The sequence below is a fragment of the Tasmannia lanceolata genome, unplaced genomic scaffold, assembly GCF_043159265.1.
Source record: "Tasmannia lanceolata isolate RefF3 unplaced genomic scaffold, GAP_Taslan_0.1 ptg000015l, whole genome shotgun sequence".
Taxonomy (NCBI): domain Eukaryota; kingdom Viridiplantae; phylum Streptophyta; class Magnoliopsida; order Canellales; family Winteraceae; genus Tasmannia; species Tasmannia lanceolata.
The window spans coordinates 43026366-43049461 of record NW_027518692.1 but is presented as its reverse complement, the minus strand read 5'-3'; the positions used below and the strand labels follow the sequence as shown (position 1 = coordinate 43049461).

General features: G+C 35.2%; 2 protein-coding genes across 3 annotated transcripts; both read right to left on the bottom strand.

The window, feature by feature from the left end:
* Positions 1 to 601: 601 nt before the first annotated feature.
* Positions 602 to 9260, bottom strand: LOC143847408 (plant viral-response family protein (DUF716)). The gene is made up of 2 exons (XM_077356222.1): positions 8239 to 9260; positions 602 to 1083 (listed from the first exon to the last, which is right to left on the bottom strand). Exons 1-2 carry the CDS (start codon positions 9142 to 9144, stop codon positions 1075 to 1077), a joined length of 915 nt encoding a protein of 304 aa, XP_077212337.1. The 5' UTR covers positions 9145 to 9260; the 3' UTR covers positions 602 to 1074.
* Positions 9261 to 11435: 2175 nt separating this feature from the next.
* Positions 11436 to 15418, bottom strand: LOC143847406 (uncharacterized). Of its 2 annotated transcripts, XM_077356221.1 has the most exons (5): positions 15195 to 15418; positions 13963 to 14398; positions 13158 to 13375; positions 12109 to 12172; positions 11436 to 12025 (listed from the first exon to the last, which is right to left on the bottom strand). In XM_077356221.1, the coding sequence occupies exons 3-5, from the start codon at positions 13358 to 13360 to the stop codon at positions 11744 to 11746; spliced, it is 549 nt and encodes a 182-aa protein (XP_077212336.1). In that variant the 5' UTR covers positions 13361 to 13375; positions 13963 to 14398; positions 15195 to 15418; the 3' UTR covers positions 11436 to 11743. The 2 variants fall into 2 exon arrangements, with proteins under 2 accessions (XP_077212336.1, XP_077212335.1); XM_077356220.1 differs by lacking the exon at positions 13963 to 14398 and having other exon boundaries at positions 15195 to 15416.
* Between the last annotated feature and the right edge of the window lie 7678 nt (positions 15419 to 23096).

Sequence of the window (23096 nt, the reverse complement as noted above, 5' to 3'; positions counted from 1 at the left end):
CCTTGGATTTGCCTTTTCGTACTTTGCGGAATTGTGGGCAAGCCAAAATCGTTTTATCTGCCAGTTGAGTCAACTCAGAGTAGTTTCTAGTTTTAGTACATATGCCAAGAAGTAGAACCAAGAAATTAGAAACAACAAAACAAGGGGTGATAATAAGCAGAACCAAGAAATTAGAAACAAGGAGAGGGTGTTAAAATAACAAAACAAGGGATGATAATACCCGTAGTTACAAAATTGTCCCCGAGTTATTGAATTTTTATTTTTTTTTAAATCCTGAGTTTTTTCTGCCTCATTTTAAATTTTAAAATGAATTTGTTGAATAGATCCTAATTTCCCATATTTTATTTGAAGATTCAGTGAGAAATTTAATATGAAAAATGAACTCACATCCTAATCCTGAGTTTTACTATGTATTGTTGTTGCTCTGTCGTGCAACAGCCAGTCCGCGATCCCGATCTAGTGAGCACATGCACAGTTAAGAGTATTAATCTTAATGATTCAATTAAGAGTATTAATCTCTAGGAACTGAACAGTATATTTTGCAGCTGATTCCGCTGAGTAATGTTATATCTAATCTACCAAATATGATTATGGAAAAGACTCCACACAGCAATTTTCCTGTTTTCTATTTGCTGAACTTCAGTAACACTTGAGATCTTTCACATCCCAAAAATAAGAAAACAAATTACAAGATACCATCAGCATATAACAATATCAGAGAGGCATACATATGTCCTCACAAGCTGCAACAATTTCCATCATGCAGTCCAAAGGTCATTTCTGATGATAAAACAACAATAGGGATAGATATTTATTCCATCCAAAGAACTGAACATAGCAGCCGCACCAAAACCATATCTTTCAGCTCAAGTCAGACACCACACCATATTTGTTGAATAGAATCCTCCTAAAGAACTTTGGACAGAGTGGTATTTTCTGGCCCTCTGCCACCTCTACTCAGCTTAGCTAAGCCCTGATAGAATGCAAAACCTCTACTAAAACCCTTAGAAACTCTCTGATTGCCTGAGTCAACTTGACTCAAACCAACTCTTGGGTCAAGGGAGTACTCAGGTGTCACACATCCTGAAAAATAAAAACAATAAAAAAGGAAGAATGATGGAGCCTGATTTGAGTGCTTGAAAAAATATGAAGAAACCTCAATAAACTACTCATAAACTAGAATAAGCACTCAAAATACTTCATCAAATACTTAAAAACCCATAAAATCAAACAATATCCTAATCTTTTTAAACTTGAAAAGCTTCATCCAGTACTTGACTGAGTTTCGTGTGACTCACAGCCAGGAACCTCACCGAGTGCAAGTTGGGCTTCAAGCTATAGAACTTAAACACACAATGTTTTGGTTTGTTTTTCGTTTTTTTTTTTTGTTGAAATGATAACTATTAGATTAATTGAAGAAAACAAACTGTGATATAACTTACACACATAAAGTGATGTATGGTACAAATATAAAATTTTCCAAACCTAGAAAGAACCTGGCTTACCTTCTCTCTTCCAAAGCAAAAATGTTCTCCAGCTAAGGCATTATGTTTATTCAGAAACAGAGACAAATTACAAAGAATACAGCTCCCCAAGGAATAAAATCAAGGAAGAGGAATAAAAATACCCATACAAGATGGAGACCTAGCACCCTTTGAGAAAAGAGTCTTAATTTCAGCTATTCCATTATGAAAATGGTAGAAAGAAACATCCAACTACTGTCTAAAATCACAAATCTCCTCCAATGTTTTCTATAAGTCTCCATGGGAATGGGCCATCAATCTTGCTCCACAAAAGATCGCCATAAGCAAGTCACATTCAACAACAAAGGGGCTGAAAAAGGATTGAGAAGAAATTCAAACATGTTCAAGGAAGATATACCACAATTTCATCCAAATAATTTGTACCTGGTTTCCAAGAATAGCAACCTTATCTCCCTAGCACAGAGGATTCTAATGAAATCATCCACTTCTGCATGGCCTAAATTTCCATACGAGTTTGCATCAGTCCACTTACATCTTTCAACAATGAGGATCCGTGGAAGTCTTCAAATTTCTCAAAGAAAGAACCATTAGAGCATATTGCCCTACAATACCTGAACAGTCATCCATTGTAATACCATGAAAGTATCATGGTTAAAAGGCCTGAAATGATAAAATCACCTCCATATATTCCGATGAAATCGTGCATTCCACTGGGGCCTGATTTGCCAGCCAGCTTCCATCAAATTCCAAAATCCTAGCAAGTCGCAAAATCTCCCACTATTTAGAGTAAGAGGAATGATAGACTGAAGAGCGCCCTTGCAAAAACCAGTTACAAGGGCGCCACAATTGGTCCATCTTAAGAAAGTGTGCACGGAAATAGGAAATGGTGTTGATAACTATAAAATAAAAGCAGCAATAAATGCACTATTTTGACAAGGACCAATGGGGGCACCCTTGTAACTGTTTTTTTTTTGTTTTTTTTGCAAGGTCACCCTTCAGTCTATCATTCCTCTTTAGAGTAATCACCCTCCAATATTTAAACTTCCACTCCAACACCATGAAATGTATCATGAATGTGGGTCCAAAGAAATAACTAACAACCTATTCTTATCACTGACCACAAATACGCTCAACTTGCACTTAACAGTTATGCTGTTCCGCTCTTTCCAAAAACTCAAAGAAGAGGCAAAAGGACCAAATATTCAAGATATCAACAATCACTGTATGCATGGCCTACGCATGCCAAACAAATCAAAAAAAGAATTTAAAGACCCAATTTGCAAAAGCACAGCAAACGAGGAGGTGGCCCATCAATTCCTCTGAATAAAACACAGGCACAAAAATGTTGAAGGTGGAGATGTGATGATCTGAATTGAAATTTCAGTCTAGCAAAAGCAAGACTCCAACACCACCTACCATTCTCACATGATAATCACTATCCTATGCCGCTCTATTCATAGTGTAACAATCTTAGAAGGCTACCAAGCAAGGAAACCCAACGAACTAGTACATTAAAGTTTAAACCCCACCACTTCTCTACTGTCTCACTTCAGAGACGTCTCACTCCAGAGACTATCCCTCCAAGATCTCTACTGCCATTCATTCAATATCCCCTTATTCAACACTCTTTCATAGCAAGCATCACCATTCACCAACATTTGTCTACGTCGTTACAAACTATAACCTTATTTATAGAAAAAACGCCTTATTCACTTTCTATCCTCAAGATTTTAGTATAACAAGGAATTCTATTTCTACCTCAGTAAAGGCACCAATCTCTTACTATGTAAAGAAACTAAAGCTTTTTATACTCTTGGACATATTATAAGAAATATTAGAATTTCACAATCTTAAAAACATAATAACAAGGAGAATCAACGTATAGAAATGTATGTCTCTCCTATCCATAATCAAGAGTCAGAAAGACTTAAATAATGGAACATTTCAAAGAACCTGAAGCAAACAACACAATCACATTTCTTGTTTTGACTCGGCCTTGGATCACAAAAGGAGGTATGCAGCTTCTTATTAGTTCTGCATCATTTTTGGTAATAGAGCCAGGTTCATGTGGCTACTCAAAGAGGCATAAAATATCAAGGGAAACTAATCGATAGCACTATGGATTACTTCATATTTAAACTTATTGAAAAAGCCATCCAAGTTTAGCTCCTAATCTAGGAGGAGAAATTGTTGCCGAAACTAGGAACCCTACTAATCAAGGAGATAATGAGAACATTTTGAACAACAATAGTGAGGAAGAAATTTGTCAGGTAACCCCACCACTTAGGATTTTCCCTGGAGCAACATGTGTCCTAAACAATGCGTAGACACTCCTATGAACGAATGGGATCGTGAAATCTTTGAAAGGAACATATCTATACCTATAGATCACATGGGAGATATCATGAAAATTCATGGTGGGTGTAGCAGATTTTAAGGGAAATATTGACACACACTCACACAAATATTTCTTACTTGGATAGCTTCCATAAAAGAATATTTTGATTGGTATGACATGAACAATGATCAGAGAGTGAGATTTGAGAGAATGAGATTGATTAGTTATGCAAAAGTTTAGTGGAGAAACATTGAACTAGAGGCACAGTTCATGGTTGTAACTAGAGGCAGTCTCTAGTTGAACATCTAAACTCTCTCTTTTAACATGCTAGAAGAATTTAATTTGCTGGCAATTGCTGTCCAACAAAAAGTGTCTATATGGATCGCAGAAACCAAAGCATGCCACACAATTGACTGGGCGAGGGGGAGGGGGGGCAATCCAGAAAATCAACATATGGCAGAGTGAAATGATTTAATCATAAAATATTCATGATGATTTCTAGCCAAATCCTCTCATCTTTGTGAAGAGGAGAGATGGACATCATCAAGACACACTACGCAAGGAAGCCACTATATATTTTTCTCTTTTTTTTGGAATGGTAAGAGATTTCATTAAAAATGAAACAAAGACCGAGGAGGTCTTTACAAGAGAAAGAACGTAACAGAAAATACATAATAGATAGAGAAAAGAACAATCAAGCAAAAAAAGTAATTCAAGGGGGGAGGAAGTCAAACAGTTCCACGCCGGCCCTTGAGACACCCTCTCTGGCTAATTTGTCAACCACCTCATTAGCCGACCTCCTGACATGAAAGAAAGAAATAGCAGTTTCACCCACTGTGTCCTTAATCTCATCAAATAAGAAGCAAATCTCCAAGGGACCGAATGGGAGCCTCAAAGCCATCTAATCACATTTAGAGTGTCCATTTATATCACCAACTTACTGAGGTCAAAAGGCTGAAGGAACGCTATTCCTTGGTAAATTGCACGCACTTTAGCTTCATTGGCGTCAGCCACAACAATGGGACCAGCAAATGCCCATCTCATTGCTCCATGCGCATCCCTAAGAACGCCCCCAATTCCAGCTGGACCAAGGTTACCCAATCTAGAACCATCAAAGTTTTAGTTTAGAAACCCATGAGCAGGATGCTCCCAATCTTGGATGATTGTAGGCACCAGTTGAGCATCAAAGCAAATCTCTTTCCACCCATACCATAAGTCATGAGCAGACACAAACTGAAAACTTGGTAGTGTCCTCAACCAAGAAATAGTATAAGCAATCACCTTATTGTAAAGGAAGAGTGAACTCTTAGAGTATCCTTTAAAAACCGCGCATTTCACTCTTTCCATAACACCCAAATAGTAGCTTAAAGGCAAACATTCCCTAGGACCCTCCCTTTCTTTCTCCAAGGAACCACTGACCAACATTCCAATAGTTCAATGAGCTAGGGTGGGAAGACCCAAGAAATGCCAAATCTACAAACATTACTCCATACCTCTCTCGCTATCTTACCGTGAATGAAAATATGATTCACTGAGTCCCCATCTTCAATACAAGGGGCACAATGATCGATGATCAACATCTCACAAGCTCTCAAGAAGTCAATCATCTGGATTCTTTCAAGGACAGCAGCCCAACCAAAGACGCATTCCCCGGGAGGAGCTTGGATGTCCCAAACTTTGGCTACTTTGGAAGATACAGTGCAAGATACTAGTTGATTGTAGAAGGACCTGACAGAGAAATCCCTAGCCGAGTTCTAGGTCCAAACCCTTTTATCCAAACCAAATAGTTTGATGCAACGGCCTTCAAGAGACTCCAAGAATCTGCCCACCACCTCAAGTTCCCTATCAAAAAAGTTCCTTCTGAAGGTTGGCTTTCAAATCACGCAGTTATCTCTTCGCACAAAGTATTCCTTAACCAAAGCCTCCTTTGAGGAGACCAACACAAACAACTTAGGAAAAATCTCCTTAAGTAGAAGGGAAGAACACCACTTATCAAACCACGATATCATTTTCCTCCTGCTTGAATTCCTCGTAAAATACTCATTGCACACCACCCTCCCCACAAATATAACATTCTTTTACTCACCCCTTTGAGACTCACAAGATGATTACTTGAATTAAGTAAACTCAAATCCAAAAAAGATAATAAAGACGCAAAAGAGAAATTCTCAATTCTCATGGCAAAGAACTTCTAAATCTACTTGAGATTCATAAGAATATGGGGGTGCTTGTTTCTGTTTTTTAGCAGAGCTCAACAGTATTTTAAGAATTAAAGGTTATAACTAAAAAATACCATGAAACATCAGGATTAGAAGTCAAATCCAGAAAAGATAATAAAGACGCAAAAGAGAAATTCTCAATTTTCATGGCAAAGAACTTCTAAATCTACTTGAAATTCATAAGAATATGGGGGTGATTGCTTCTGTTTTTTTAGCAGAGCTCAACAGTACTTTAAGAATTAAAGGTTATAACTAAAAAGTACCATGAAACATCAGGATTAGAAGCGTAAGACACCAAAAAGAAAATTAAACGATCATCCATTCCACTGCTCAAATTCTTGATCAACATATCAAATTATATCTTCCTTAAAATGCTATTTACAAAGGGCAAGCCCATCAAAAAAATTTCCTATGTGCACTCCTTCAGGAACTCACCCTCTCTAATCACCGTTCAACGCTTAAGAAAAAAAAATAACAAAGGGAAAAACAGAAATCCAAATGGTCATCTAGCTGCTCTCCTGAAAAAAAAAATCCTCTGTTATGAAAAGAAAGGGAAAAAAACATAAAGTCCAGCCAATTCAAAAGATCCAGTCACTTTAAATACACAGAAATTTCTAAATCCACATACCATAACATCACCTTAGATAGATGGAGAAAGAGATTCTATCTATACAAGACCAACAATCAAAAGCTCAGGGAAAAAAAAGAAGACAAGAAAAAAAAAAAAAAAAAACTTCATCTGGACGTGATTCGGATCCAACGCCACCAATGCCGAGGACGAAGTGGGGAACGCCTCGTATGATCCAACCCTCCTGATCCCCACCGCCGCAGACGATCACCAATACAAACTTGACATGGAGAACAAACAATAGATTGAGATGCACCACAGCCCACAGAGTTGATTCCTCAAGATCACACATGTGATGGTTTCTAAATTCTAACTGTGTATTTGTACTTATTCTAGCATTTCCAGAAGTTAAAATTTAAATTCTATCATTTGTACATGTTTCCATATGTTTCTGTGATTTTACAGGATTTCCTTTCCAACCGAAACGAAATGTTTTCATTTCCGTCGCGACCAAAACTGAAACCAAAATTTAAAACCTTGCTTTTAACCACTCCGACGAACGGTTGATTGTTGTCGCTAGAGGAAGTATCTACTTGAACGTCTGAACTCTTTCTCTTTTACCATACTAGAAGAATTTAATTTTCTGGCAATTGTCGTCCAACAAAAAGTGTCTATAGACATTGCGGAGACCAGAGCATGCCACACAATTGATAGGTGGACGACAATCCACATAGGGAAAAAATATCATAAAATATTCATGAGGATTTCTGGCCCAAATCCTCTTATCTTTCTCAAAAAGAGAGATGAACATCATCAAGACACTATGCAAGGAAGCCACGGTATCTATCTCCTATTGCTTGAGATTCCCATTGTCACCCTCCACACAAACATAACATTATTTTACTCACCTCCTTGAAACTTGCAAGTCTTATATAGACTCAAATGAGCATGTGATAATAGGACCTCACCTGATCATATATCCTCCCAAAATCTAATACCCTCCCACCCTATAACTAATCCTACACAAGATGGATACTTGAATTAAGTAGAAGCACATCCAAAAAAAAAAAAATAATAACGCAAAAGAGATTATCAATTTTCATGGCAGAGAACTTCTAAATCTACTTGAGATTTTTTTGTTTTTTGATGGGTAATCTACTTGAGATTCATAAGAATATGGGGGTGGTTGTTTCTGTTTTTTAGCAAAGCTCAACAGTATTTTAAGAATTAAAGATTAGAACTAAAAAGTACCATGAAACATCAGGATTAGAAGTGCAAAACACCAAAGAGAAAATAAAACAATCATCAATTCCACTGCTCAAATTCTTGTTCAACATATCAAATCATATCTACTTTAAAATGCTATTTACAAAGGGCAAGCCCATCAAAAGATTTCCTATGTGCTCCTTCAGGAACTCACCCTCTCTAATCAAACATTCAATGCTTAAGAAAAATAAAATAAAGAAGACAAAAATAGAAATCCAAATGGTCTTCTACTTGCTCTCCTTCAGGAAAAATTCTCTGTTATACAGAAATTTCTGAATCAAAATAACATGACATCATATAGTTAAACAAGCCCAAAAATCAAAACCTCAGGAAGTAAAAAAAATAAAAAAGTTAAAATCAGGCCTGATTAAATGCCTTCATCTGGACGTGATTCGGATCCAACCCCACCAACCCTGCGGACGAAGTGGGGAGCGCCTCGTACGACCCAATCCTCCTCACCCCCACCGCTTTCGCAACAACAGCATAAGCAATAACAACAATCACTGACACAAATGTGACATGGAGCACAAACACCAGATCAAGAAGCGCCACGGCCCGCAGAGTAGACTCCTCAAGATCACACTTAGTAGATCCCTCAACCCCACTAACAACATCTAGAAGCCGATGACACCCTTCAGGTATAAACGCCTCTACGTAGAGCGAAAGCCCTGTTTGAAGAACCCAAAGCCCTTTGAGACAGATAGAGGCACCTAGGGCTAGGTCAGCAACATAGAGTTTGGGATTGTAAGCTAGGGTCAGGGTTAGGAGGGAGGAAGAGGCAGAGATTAGGGCAGCGATGGATTCGCATTTGGCTTGGAGGGATGAGGTTTGGACGGAGGAGGAGGCAGAGGCGACGAAAAAATGGAGGGCGAAGGCGGCGGAGGCGATGGTGAAAATTAGGTCAGAGGGGATGGGGAAAAGGGGGGTGGATTCGGAGATTAGGAGGGCGAGAGTGAGGAGAAAGAATAGGAAAAGGACTGAGGCGGATTGGAGAGAGGAGAAATGGTGGACGGGGGTTCGGCCTTTGATGAGAGGGTCGGAAAGGGAGGAGAGGAGAGTTTGGTGGAAGATGGAGAGGAGGAGGGAGAGGAGAATGAGGTAGAGAGGGAGGTGGCGAAAGCGGGGGAATGGGAATGGGAATGGGTGGTAAGGTTTGGCGAGATAGGTTTGAGGGGATTTGATGTGGGAACGGGTGGAGAGGACGAGGTGGTAGAGGCCTAGGGAGAAGAGGGCTGAGGAGGAGAAGATGTGGGAGAGGAGGGATGCCATGGATGGAAGAAAGATGGGGGTGGATTTATCAATTTGATTTCTCTTCTTTTGGTTTTGATTTTGGACCAAATGGATTGGGAAGAAGAGAGAGTCGTTGGAGCCGGAACTGAACTATATATGTATCTCGGGAGAAAGTGGACTTTCAATATCATTTGTTTTTTTTAATCTTTGGGTCCCACAGGAAAGATAATGACTATGAAATCAAGACTGTTGATTTGTAGATCTTTGTTGGAGCTTGGTCTCATCTCATGCGAAAGATAAAGGATCCAGGGCACTAAGGCAGGCCCCTCTTGGCTGATGATCTTGATTGATTAAGGGTGTGGATTAGTCAAGGTGGGCCAATGGCAGGTGAATAGGACCCGCAATAGGAAGTCTATGAGAAGATCCTATATTGGCCAGTTTCCCTGAAACTCAAAGTAGAATTCAAATAACAATTTTTGATATGTCATCGAAAGTGAGACCAACATCTATAGTTCATTGAAACTGGAAGTACAATTCCAATGACAAGCAACCATAACCATCCGATTAATTGCCTAAACCCTCTGTTTGCAAGGAATTTTGACAATCAATGGAAAAATGGAGGCCAAAATGTGATATTTGTATCAGTGAATCAATTGAAGTAGAGAGATTGTTTCACCTGCGCCCTGCCCAACTGCATCACTCCTACCGATTGGCCTTCCACTATTCTGTTAACGGCGGGAATAAATAAACATGTTTTATAGGGGTTTTTGCTGATTAGTCCCTACATGGCAAAATAATCACAACAGTTTATGTAATAATTATAGGGCAGTGATAAATCGACCCCCTAATACCTTAAGTTGCCCCTCATATGTCTCCCTCTCCTCTCTCTCTAAGCACTGTCCTATATCGGTCGATTTATCACTGCCCAAATTCTATTGAAAATGTAAGACATAAGTATTGTGGTCACATTATCAGGTGTTAGATACTCCTGGGACTGAGTGGCCACCTAGTCACATCATTTTGGGGTTTCGGGCCCTGGTCCATGGGTGAAAAGTCGCACCAGGGACAGGTTTCAAGTTTTAGGGCCCTGGCCTACGGTAACACTGCCCCATATTTGGGACGACTAGAGAAACGACACTCCCACTCCAAGTTTCAATAATTGCACTCTAGACCTTCAGATTTTAAATTGTTGTTAAGAGAATTTTGAAAACGTTATTGATATTGGCACTGCCATGTTTTGATAATTGCACTAACTCAACCAGTCTTTTTATTTTTTTTAAACGGCAATCAAAGGTTATTATAATTACAAAAAAGCTCTCACATGCCCTTTAAAAAAGAAAAGACTAGAAGAGTAAACTCAATTATCAAAACATGGCAGTACCAATATCAATAACCTAAGAAAATTGTGGGCGGTACCACCCTTGATGTTTGATCCAACAGCAGATCACTTTTTAAGATGCTGCTGTTGGATCAAACATCAAGGGTGGTACTTTTATAGCACCACCCACATGGGTCTCGACCGTCGGGCATCATATAATTTGTCAGAAAACTGTATCTCTTAACAGCTTACTTAAAAATATTTCCATACAATGGACCTAAAACAAATTTTACACCCATTTTTAGGTGGAAAATTGAGCATGAAATTAGGTTTATGCTCAGTTTTACATCAAAAGAAACAGAGCCCAGAAGGGTGCAGAACTCGTTCCTTTCTTTGTTTTTTGTCTGTTTGAATTTGATTGATCGCCAATTTTGTAAGAGTGAGGGGGAAAGGGATGGTCAAAGTACAACAAAAGAGAGAAACAAGAAAGCCAGATAAACTTGATTATCATACTCCAGTTTCTGCCTGTTTTGAATGATTCTCATGGCACTTGGGCCTGGTAGACCATCCCGCACGCACGAATTGCTACAATGACGTGGCCATGCCGGCACAGAACGAAGAAGTGGCCGTGCCGGGCTGTGGGTTTAGGCAAGTGGCACGGCAAGAAATGGCACAGCAAAATCAGTTAAAAAGTGAGCATACGTGGTTGTTGTGTTGTCCTGGCCTGGCCCGACACAGGCCTCAGGCTGTGGGCCGTGCTGTGCGGTGCTTAACCTCAACCTTATTCGTACCGGCACGGGCCGTAGCCAAATCGTGCCATTGCCTGGCCCGCAGGCCATGTTGGGCCATGTTGGGCTCCATTGATTCTCCAGTCTGCTTGCTATGCCCGCTCGAGCGCACCAAACCGTACAAAAACTTGATTAAAAACCACAATTTATCACGAACCCTCATTAATTTATTCCAATACAAGTAATTGTAACGGGCCAAAAATCACAATGGTGTTAGCAACATATGAGAAAAGAAAATAGAATCAATACACTGAACTGATGACATATTTATACAACAAACGTCCTTCTCTGTACATTTAAAGCCTATGGAGAGAGTCCAGCTGCATCCAGTTTTGACTCCATCAAACCCCTACATACTCAAAACGTACAAACAGACATATTTTGGATTTCTACTCGAAGCTCATTCGAGACAGTGATATATACAAGACAACACTAGGGTAGGCAAAGAGTGGAAATACCTAATGGAACCGCAAATTATCTTACAGTGGGAAAAAGCTCGTCTACTGGTCAAAAGGATAGGTTCCAAGAGAGATCAAGCAAATGCGGAGACAATGCATTGAGACTCAGAGTTCCCAGAAGCAAAACCTTCAATTCTCACACGGGGCTTACCTCCGAAGGAAGCCCCACAAGAGGGCACTATTTCTGCCCTTGATGAAGATCTTCCCCCATGAGAAACTCCCAAGGGAGATGCAAAATGTGAGGCTTGACTTACAAACTGTACATCATGGATTAATGGGTTGTTCGTGCGTACAGGAGGAGATCCACAAAAAAAGCCCGCCTGGTTGCTACTGTCCACATCATCTTCGAGATCATCCTGAAAATAGTAAAATGTTAGATGTTCCGGGTTAATAATCATAACTAAGAGTGCAGGAAAGATGAACAAGAAAATTTTAGTACCTTGTTCAAAAATATATCCATGAAATCGAACCGAGTATCTCTCCGATGAAGCACAGGTAAGTAGCTGCAAAAAAAATAAAATTAAGCGACATTAGAAACTACACACCATACAACAGAATTCCTTTGTTTCTAATCAATTAATAAATCAGAGGGACCTATACAAGGTAATTCTTTGCATCGATCAAAGAAGTTAGGACGCTTCTTGTAAATTAGTTAAACATTAAAAAGCATTTTCAAGCCTCTTGAAATTGGTTATAACTTTTAAGAATAAGAAAGATTCAAATGACGAGATAGATATCCATTTCCAACTTTCCACAGAACTCCCTCCTGTCCGTCCAAAAACAAAAAGGGAAAACCAAAGTGAAAAGCCGTGTGGTATATGCCTTCACAAAGAAACGCAAGCACAAAAGAAAAGAGAATAAACTTCACTGTGAAATGCGCAGAACTTATGCATGTCTGGCAAGATTTGGGAGTTAGGACAAAGTAGAAAGTGCTAGCAGGTTTGATGGTATCAGACATACGAAGAAGTGAAAGCTAGGTCTGCTGTATCTACCTCTCGCTCTAGTTAAAGCAGATATCAAGCATGCCAATCTATATACGCTATTGATTTAAGAAGGAGCCAGTTTGGCAAAGACAAATTCCCAACAGGAATGCTCTTAAAAAGTTTTAATATGGTGTTTCGGCATAGCTGCACGTAATCAAGGCGCCCCACTTGATATTTGATCTAACGACAGTAGACGTTATACGTTGCTGTCACTGGATTAAATTTAGGAGGGGTGGGGGTGGGGGCACCTTTGCCATATCACGATTACACGCATGAATGCACATATACCAAATAATTTCTTGCTTTTATATGTATATTTAAAATGAAAAGAACTAGAGAAAACAACAATTGCTTTGTACTGGCAATTAAATGAAGTTCATGAGCAAAAAAAAAAGGACAAATCTGAGGGGAAGCAACTACAGAATTTATTCATTTTACAGATGGTTATACTGAAAACCTGACCTAGAGAATCAAAAAAAAAAAAAATGAAAATTTTCATCCTCACCATCTTGGTTTGCAGTATAATCTGTTGACGTTATCTACAATACAAGGAGCCCTATCAGCTCGACGAGGTGCCGGGCAGATGACTTCCTTTGGACTAGGCACTAGTTGATTTTGATGTCCATTTGATTTCAAATCCCATGCACACTCTATTGCATTATCTTGGGAAATCTGCTCAACCATAACGAGACTCCTAAGGCCATCCATCTTTAATACTTCCTCCTGGAAAACCAAAATGAGAGTTTCATGAATTGATGCTAATTGCAAATATTAATTGGTACCTCAATGACATGTTTATAAGCGAACATAACTAACAACGATAAACCAGAGAGAGAGAGAGAGAGAGAGAGAGAGAGGCCATGATATTATAAATCGGGAGGACATAGACGAAACTAGAACATAGCATCACTCTTTTTTTATTTTTTGAATGGTAAGAACATAGCATCTCTTATTAGGAATTTAGAACCCTATGGTATATTTTAAGCACGAGCCAAGAGGTCGTATTAATGTCAGATATATCAAAGACTCGGTCATCCCTTTTCACCTATTGTTGGACCCCGTTGATGAGGACAATCTTAGGGTCTGTATTCTAATTTTTAAGTGTCCTTTGTTGTGTGGATCGATTCTAGGAAGTCTACTTCATGTTATGCCTTCCTACTTGCGGGAGGTGTCATTTCATTAAGCATGAAGCAGAGTCAAAGCGCTTCTCAAAGAACACTACTTATATACCGTGATAATCCCAATGTGGTTTTCTTCTCTAAGAACAACAATAGTAATGGTCACAAGTACATCGGTGTAAAGTATCTTACAGTTCGAGATAACTTGTGGGATCATCAGATGGTGACTGAGCAGATACGCACTGATATAATGATTGTACTTCCTCTGATTTTGTATCGGGGTCATGTGGAGCGTATTGGACTATTTAGTTGAATGTATAGGCAGTTAAGGTTAACCCCATCATTAGAAAGATTTGGGGTGCATGAGGAGGCCTAACCTTAATGTTTATAAATATGGGTGTTTGCTTCATGGGACTGGGAGTAACACATTAAGAGGAGAAAAGTGGTTCTAGGGTTTTCTCCGGGTTGTCCCTAATCTACCAATTTCAAGCCCAAGATTCCATTGATCTAAGCATCCAGACTTGATTACATTGAAAGATCCTTGTGGTAATCAACGGACAGTATTCATCGGAAGCAACCTCAACGCCTCAACGGTGGGATCATGCAAATCACAACACATCACCGGCATCTGATCATCATGGCCAGAGGTAAGATCGTTTTTACATTAAATTTTGATAATTAACATCTAACATGAGACACATATAAGCCCCTGATCTGTTAGCAGAAATCCGAAGCAAAGAAACAGGTTAAAAAATGGCAGTCACAAACAAAACCTAGCTGATCCCCCGTCAAAAAAGAACAACTCAACTCAACTCAACTCAACTCAACAAAGCCTTTGTCCCAAACTAGTTGGGGTCGTCTAAAATGAATCCTTAGAACAAAAAAAAAAAAAAAAAAAAATTTGTGGAGAATGACTCGCACTAAAATATAAATATAAAACCCAAAAGTTCCGTGAACATGATCTGAGATCTGAATTCCCATAAAGTCACACAAAGAAATCTAAACCTTAAAAGAAAGAAAAAAAAAAAGGAAAATCTTAAATATCAGATCCCAACTCTCGCCGGAAAATCCAAATCAAGAAACACTAGATCAACAACTAGAACATCAAACCTAATCAAAGCATACACAGAGAAAAGAAAATTGTGTACGAGATTTCGATCTCCTGCAAATTCCAAGACATAAAAACCCTCAGATCACAAAAACAGCAACCAGACTTAAATCGTATCGCAAGCCTCCATCAAATCTTCAATCATAAAGAAAAAAGAAAAAACGCGTACGGGATCTGTACGAGATCCCGATCTCTCACCAAAAAATCCTAATCCTAAAACCACAAAACTAGAAACAACCTTTCCCCAAAATCATCCATCGAAACATAAACAGATAAACCCAACAAAAAAATCGTCCATGAGATCTCGATCTATTACCTGAAATTCGAATCCAAGAAACCCTAGAAACCGCCCGATCTTCTCGCAGAGAGAGAGAGAGAGGGGATAAAAAATCTTCTAACAAAAAAAAAAAAAAAGGAGGAGAAAAGCAGCACAAAAAAATCAGATCTGAAACTCTGATCGGATCGCTGCTTGCCTCCTCCTCTTCGTTTTTCCCCTCTCCCAAAAGCCAAAGAAACTTTGAACGTTTTTTTTGTCTACTTCTGCTCCCCTCTCAGGACTTTATAATCTATTCTTAAAAACCACAAACATCATTAACACCTCCCTAATCAAGAGATTAATATCCCCTTAACTATCTATTTTTAGGGTGTCTGTTTTAGTTTCTCCACTCCACCCTCATTTATCGTGATGACAGCCATAAATAAATAAATAAATAAAATCTTCCTTTTTTTTTTCTTTTCTCAGAATGATATACCCTCTCACTTTTGTCCAATAGCACGTGAAAAAAAGTTAAAGGGAAGGAGACAAATACAAAGTGACGATGTAGAGAACGCCAAACGCCTAACTTTATGAGTGTCAGTATCAATTCCGTCATTCAATCTACAATCCCAGCCGTTTATCGCATCCGTACTCAACAAAATGTGGGCCCCACATTCGTATTTCGATCTCATCTTTCCCGCCCGAAGTTTCTTCGAAACCTCGATCTTCGCGCTGACTAAACGTTGCTGGCCAGCACAGCACAGCGCATGATATCTTTATCCAGCGCGTTGGACGGATAAACACTTCTTAAAAACAGACTTTCCCGATTTTCGACCTAATAATATAGACTTTTCATCCGTCTTGTTAAAAGTACTTATCTGGGCATTTGCTAGGCAATTTCGCTGAATGTCATTTCGCGGCTCACTTTCATATGAGAACAACCACACAGCCTCACTTATTCGTCTTATTCATTTAGTTCAAGTTGTTGTGAGAGCTTGTGATCAATGATGCTGAGGATCAATTTTTTGGTCAAACATGAATGGATAATAAAAAATCCGCATTGCCTTATAGGGGATTTGGCCCGTGTCAATGTCTTGAATATAATAAGTTTGGCCCATGACAAATTTAAACTTCTATATGCGAGTCGCTTTGGTGGGTGGGAGCTAACAAAGTCTCCCGAGGCATTCTCTCTTTTCCAAATGGCTATTTCGGCTGTTTTTGGTTGGTTGCGCGGGCCTTTGGTGGGTGGGAGCTAACAAAGTCTCCCGAGGAAACTTTCACTCCCCCTGCAGTACGCATCTGCACCCCTTATAATGTTAAGGGTGGGCAACTTTAACGCTTTTTGAGGTCAAATCATGTTAAAATGGGAGCGGATGGGTACTACAGGGGGAATGCAAATGCAAATATAATTGCCCTTCGAAGAATAGTGGAATAGTAGTAAATACCGTTATGGTTGCACGGCAGTCCTCTTATAGAATAGCAGAAAAAGTACGAGCGTAATTATCAATATAGAAAATGTAGAGAGATAGAAAACAGAGAATAACACAAGACATTTTCCACTATTCTTCTATCAAAATTTTAACATTTTATGTGAGAAAAATCAATAATGATGCCCCAAACATGTTAGGAGTCTAGTAGAGTTAATTGCAATTTTGGCAATCAAACAAGGAATGGGCCAATAAATTCAAAATAGAGAATTTATATGATGTGTGCGCATACTCTCAACAGAGCCTTTGTCCCAAACTAGTTGGGGTTGGCTAAATGAATCCTTTAGAAAAAATTCATGAATAAGGTAAAAAAAATCTACCCGGCTCTAATCCTGGTTCTAGTTGGGTTCTTCTACATGGATCATTTTCTTCCATTCTATATTAAAATGGCTTTCAAGAAAAATTATTTTAAAACGTAAACAAACGGACATATGCATTTTATAAAACGATAAGAATTTCTGAATCTATGTTTATAAAGTGATATAAACTTAATTTCTGTAAAACAATTTATGAATTTAAAACACTTTTAGAAATCTATATTCCTTATAAAAACACTTCCAAATCTATACTCTTTGTAGAAACACTACCAAAATCTGTATTCTTTGCATAAACAATTCTCAAATCTATATTATTTGCGAAAAACACTTCTAAAAGTCTATACTCTTTACAGAAACACTTCTAAAAATAATATTCTTTGCATAAACACTTGTACAAAATAATTTATGAATTTAAAACACTTTTTGAAATCTACATGCCTTAAAAAAATACTTATAAATCTATACTCTTTGTAGAAACACTTCTAAAATCTATATTCTTTGCATAAACACTTCTCAAATCTATATTAAAATGGTTTTCATGAAAATCATATTAATATGTAAATAGACAGACAGATGCATTTCATAAAACGATAAGAATTTCTGAATCTCGGTTTCCAAAGTGATATAAACTTCATTTCTACAAAACAATTTATGAATTTAAAACACTTCCAAATCTATATACTTCGTAGAAACACTTCTAAAATCTGTATTCTTTGCATAAACACTTCTCAATTCTATATTAAAATGCTTTTTAAGAAAATCATTTTATTACGTAAATAGACAGACATATGCATTATATAAAACGATAAGAATTTCTGAATCTAGGTTTCCAAAGTGATATAAACTTTATTTCTATAAAACAATTTATGAATTTAAAAACACTTTTACACATCTATATTCCTTATAAAAATATTTCCAAATCTATACTTCTTTGTAGAACAACTTCAAAAATCTATATTCTTTACATAAATACTGCTCAAATCTATATTCATTGCCAAAACACTTCTAAAAGCCTGTACTCTTTACATAAATACTTATAAAATTCATATTCTTTGCATAAACACTTGTACAAAACAATTTAAAATTTTTAAACACTTTTAGAAATCTATATTCCTTATAAAAATTGTGCTAAATCTATACTCTTTGTAGAAACACTTCTAAAATCGGTATTCTTTGCATAAACACTTTTTAAATCAATATTAAAAGGGTTTTCAACAAAATCATTTTAATACGTAAATAGGCAGGCATATACATTTTATAAAACGATAAAAATTTCTGAATCTAGATTTCCAAAGTGATGTAAATTTCATTTCTACGAAAAAATTTATGAATTTAAAACACTTTTAGAAATTTATATTCCTTATAAAAACACTTCCAAATCTATACTCTTTATAGAAACACTTCAAAAATCTCTATCCTTTGCATAAACACTTCTCAAATCTATATTAAAATGTTTTTGAAGAAAATCATTTTAATACGTAAATAGACAGACATATGCAGTTTATAAAACGATAAGAATTTCTGAATCTAGGTTTTCAAAGTTATATAAACATCATTTATATAAAACAATTAATGAACTTAAAACACTTATAGAAATCTATATTTCTTATAAAAACACTTCCAAATCTATACTCTTTTGAAAAACACTTTCAAAATCTATATTCTTTGCATAAACACTTGTAAAAGTTAATACTTTTTACAGAAACACTTCTAAAATTCATATTCTTTACGTAAATACTTGTACAAAATAATTTATAGATTTAAAGCACTTTTAGAAATCTATATTCCTTATAAAAATGCTTCCAAATCTATTCTCTCTGTAGAAACACTTCTAAAATATGTATTCTTTGCATAAGCACTTCTCAAATCTATATTCTTTGCCAAAACACTTCTAAAAGTCTATACTCTTTACAGAAACACTTCTAAAATTCATATTCTTTGCATAAACACTTGCACAGAATAATTTATGAATTTTAAACACTTTTAGAAATCTATATACCCTATAAAAATACTTTCAAATCTATACTCTTTATAGAAATACTTCTAAAATTTGTACTCTTTCATAAACACTTCTCAAATCTATATTAAAATGGCTTTCAAGAAAAATCATTTTAAAACATAAATAGACAGACATATGCATTTTAAAAAACGATAAGAATTTCTGAATCTAGGTTTATAAAGTGATATAAACTTTATTTCTATAAAACAACTTATGAATTTAAAACATATTTAGAAACCTATATTCCTTATAAAAACACTTCCAAATCTGTATTCTTTGCATAAACAATTCTCAAATCTATTCTTTGTTGTTTTCTATACTCTTTACAGAAACACTTTTAAAATTTATATTCTTTGCATAAACACTTGTACAAAACAATTTATGAATTTAAAACACTTTTAGAAATCTATATGCCTTATAAAAACACATCCAAATCTATACTCTGTGTAGAAATACTTCTAAAATCTGTATTATTTGCATAAACACTTCTCAAATCTATATTAAAAAGGTTTTTAAGATAATCATTTTAATTCGTAAATAGACAGACCTATGCATTTTATAAAACGATAAGAATTTATGAACCTAGGTTTCAAATGATATAAACTTCATTTCTATAAAATAATTTATGAATTTAAAACACTTTTAGAAATCTATATTCCTTATAAAAACACTTCCAAATCTATACTCTTTGTAAAAATACTTCCAAAATCTGTATTCTTTGCATAAACACTTGTCAAATCTATATTATTTGCCAAAACACTTGTAAAAGCCAATACTCTTTACAGAAACACTTCTAAAATTAATATTTTTTGCATAAACACTTGTACAAAATAATTTATGAATTTAAAATACTTTTAGAAATCTATATTTCTTATAAAAACACTTCCAAATCTATAGTCTTTGTAGAAACACTTCTTAAATCTGTATTCTTTGCATAAACACTTCTCAAATCTATATTAAAATTGTATTCAAGAAAATTATTTTAATACGTAAATAGACAGACATATGCATTTTATAAAACGATAAGAATTTTTGAATCTAGGTTTCCAAAGTGATGATATAAACTTCATTTCTATAAAATAATTTTTGAATTTAAAACACTTTTAGAAATCTATATTCCTTATAAAAACACTTCCAAAATCTGTACTCTTTGCATAAATACTTCTCAAATCTATTCTTTGCCAAAACACTTCTAAAAGTCTACTATTTACAGAAATACTTCTAAATTCATATTCTTTCCATAAACACTTGTACAAAATAATTTATGAATTTAAAACACTTTTAGAAATCTATATTCCTTATAAAAACACTTCCAAATCTATACTCTTTGTAGAAACACTTCTAAAATCTGTATTCTCTGCATAAACACTTCTCAAATCTATATTAAAATGGTTTTCAAGAAAATCATTTTAATACGTAAATAGAAAGACATGCATTTCATAAAACGATAAGAATTTCTAAATCTAGGATTTTAAAGTGATATATAAACTTCATTTCTATAAAACAATTTATGAATTTGAAACACGTTTAGAAATCTATATTATTTATAAAGACACTTACAAATTCTATATACTCTTTGTAGAAACACTTCCAAAATCTGTATTCTTTGCATAAACACTTCTCAAATCTATATTCTTTGTCAAAACAATTCTAAAAGTCTATATTTTTTATAAAAACACTTCTAAAATTCATATTCTTTGCATAAACCCTTGTTACAAAACAATTTATGAATTTAATACACTTTTAGAAATCTATATTTCTCATAAAAACTTTTATAAATCTATCTCTTAATATATTTATAAAGAATGGCAAAAATGAAGTTAATAACAACTCCAAGGTTTATGTCCTATATATAGGCTTTAATAAAAAATATTAAAAATGAAGACCCAAGAGCTTTCTTTAAGCTTCTATAACTTTCTCTCCCATATGCTAGTAGTGCATGCGAGAGACAGGTGTTGGGTTTTGGGTATTACAAAAACTTTAGTAAAAACTAATGAAATATAGTAAAAACTAACCTACATTATAATTTTATTAAAAAATAAGTAAAAAATTTAGTAAAACTAACACAGAAGAACATAAAAGGTTCAATTAAAACTATCAAAATACATGGAAAATTTAGTAAAAACTAAAAAAAAACCATGAAAAATCTAGAAAACACCAACAAAGTAGAAGAAAATTACAAAAAAAAAACTTGCTATTACAAAAAAAAATAAATTAATAAAAACTAACAACACATGAAAATTCTAGTACGGACTGAGAAAATACATGAAAATTCAAGTGAAAAGTAATAGGAAAATTTAGTAAAAACTTACAAAATTTAGTAAAATCTAATAAAATATAGGAAATTATATGAAAAACTTATATAAAATTTATATGAAAAAATTATTAAAAAACTATTAGAAAATTTAGTAAAAATAGTACAACGGTAACATAAAAATTTCAATAAAAAAGATTAAAATACATGAAAAAATTAGTAAAAAATAAAAACTAACAAATTACATGAAAATTTTTAAAAAATCAAACAAAATACAAGAAAAAATTAGTAAAAAGACTGAAAACTAACAACACATATCAAAAATTTAATACAAGGTAAGAAAATAGATGAAAATTTTAGTTAAAACTAAGACAAGACATGAAAAGTTTAGTAAAAACTTACAAAATACAGAGAATATTTACAAAAAAACAAAATACATGAAATTTTTGGTAAAATCTAACGGAATGTAGGGAAATTTCAGTAAAAACTAACAAAGGATGAAAATTTAATAAAAAAACTAACAAAATACGTTGAAAATTTAGTAATAGCACAAGCGTACATTAAAAATTTAGTAAAAACGAACAAAATATTTAGAAAATTTAGTACATCTAACAAAAAAGTTGATAAAATTTTTAGTAAAAAACTATAAAAAATACATGTAAAGTTTAGTAAAAACTATCAAAACACATGAAAATTTAGTAAAATCAAATAAAATATGCAAGTTTCATGAAAACTAACAAAATATGAAAACAAACTAACAAAATACATGAAAAACTTAGTAGAAACGACTAACATATATGAAAGCTCAAGTACAAACTAAGAAAATACATGAAATTTTTTAGCAAATGAAACTACAGATAAATAAATAGTTTTAACTAATAGACGTCAAAAAAGAAACCCCTTAATGTACAGTGGCAGAAAAACCATTACGTGTCAAAAAAAATCAAGAAATCACATGAACCACTAATCAAAAATTGAAATCAAAATATAATTAAACCCTCCACCTTTGGAAGTAACAAAATGCTAAGAGCCCATCTTATAATTACCCATTTAAAATTTACAAACTGTAAAATTAAGAATTTCACTAAACTTTGGATGATTTACAAAGAGAATCAATGATGCTTATATAGAGCACTTACATGATGAACATAGAAAAAGATCATGATAAACATGAAAAGAGACAAGAAAGGAACATTCTAATGTAGCCTAATTTCTAATTCAATCTAACTGCTTTAATTTAGCTAGCCTAATATATCACCAGGATGATCCAACTGTGAATTTCAATCTAATCCAACAGTGAGATATCAAATATTCTAACACAAACACCCTTCATTTTATAAGAAAACGTGAAAGTAGAAACTAAAAATGAACATCTTATCTCATTCCATAATATCCAATCCCGAGCCGAAATTTCCTCCTTAAGATCCTTTTTTCCCCTTCCCAAATCTCCCTTTTTCCTCGGAAATCTAGTATTCAGCGCAAAAGGCAACAACCGCATCCTAAAAGGTAGTAGGGAAACGCTCTTGCTAACTTTTCCAAGAGGTCTTTCTACAAAATTACGGCCATGTTTGGATTGCAAGAAAAATAGGGATTTACAACGGAAATTTTTCTTCTCTTGAATTTGTTTCTTCATTCCATAATTTAGAAGGATATCATTAGAAATTGAAGGATCCTCTAAATTTAGGTTCAGTAACATAAATCGTTTCTTATTCCAAGAAAACTTACTAATCCCATTTCCAACACCGATGCATTTTCAATTGGACAGTGATATTCCCATAGTCCACAGCCGGTAAAAGTAACACTCGAACGGTTGTGAGCCCCACCCCCATATTTTTCCAAATGAACAGTACGGACTACAGCATAGGATGATCCAAACTGTCCATTTGCTGGGCCACATTGTAAATA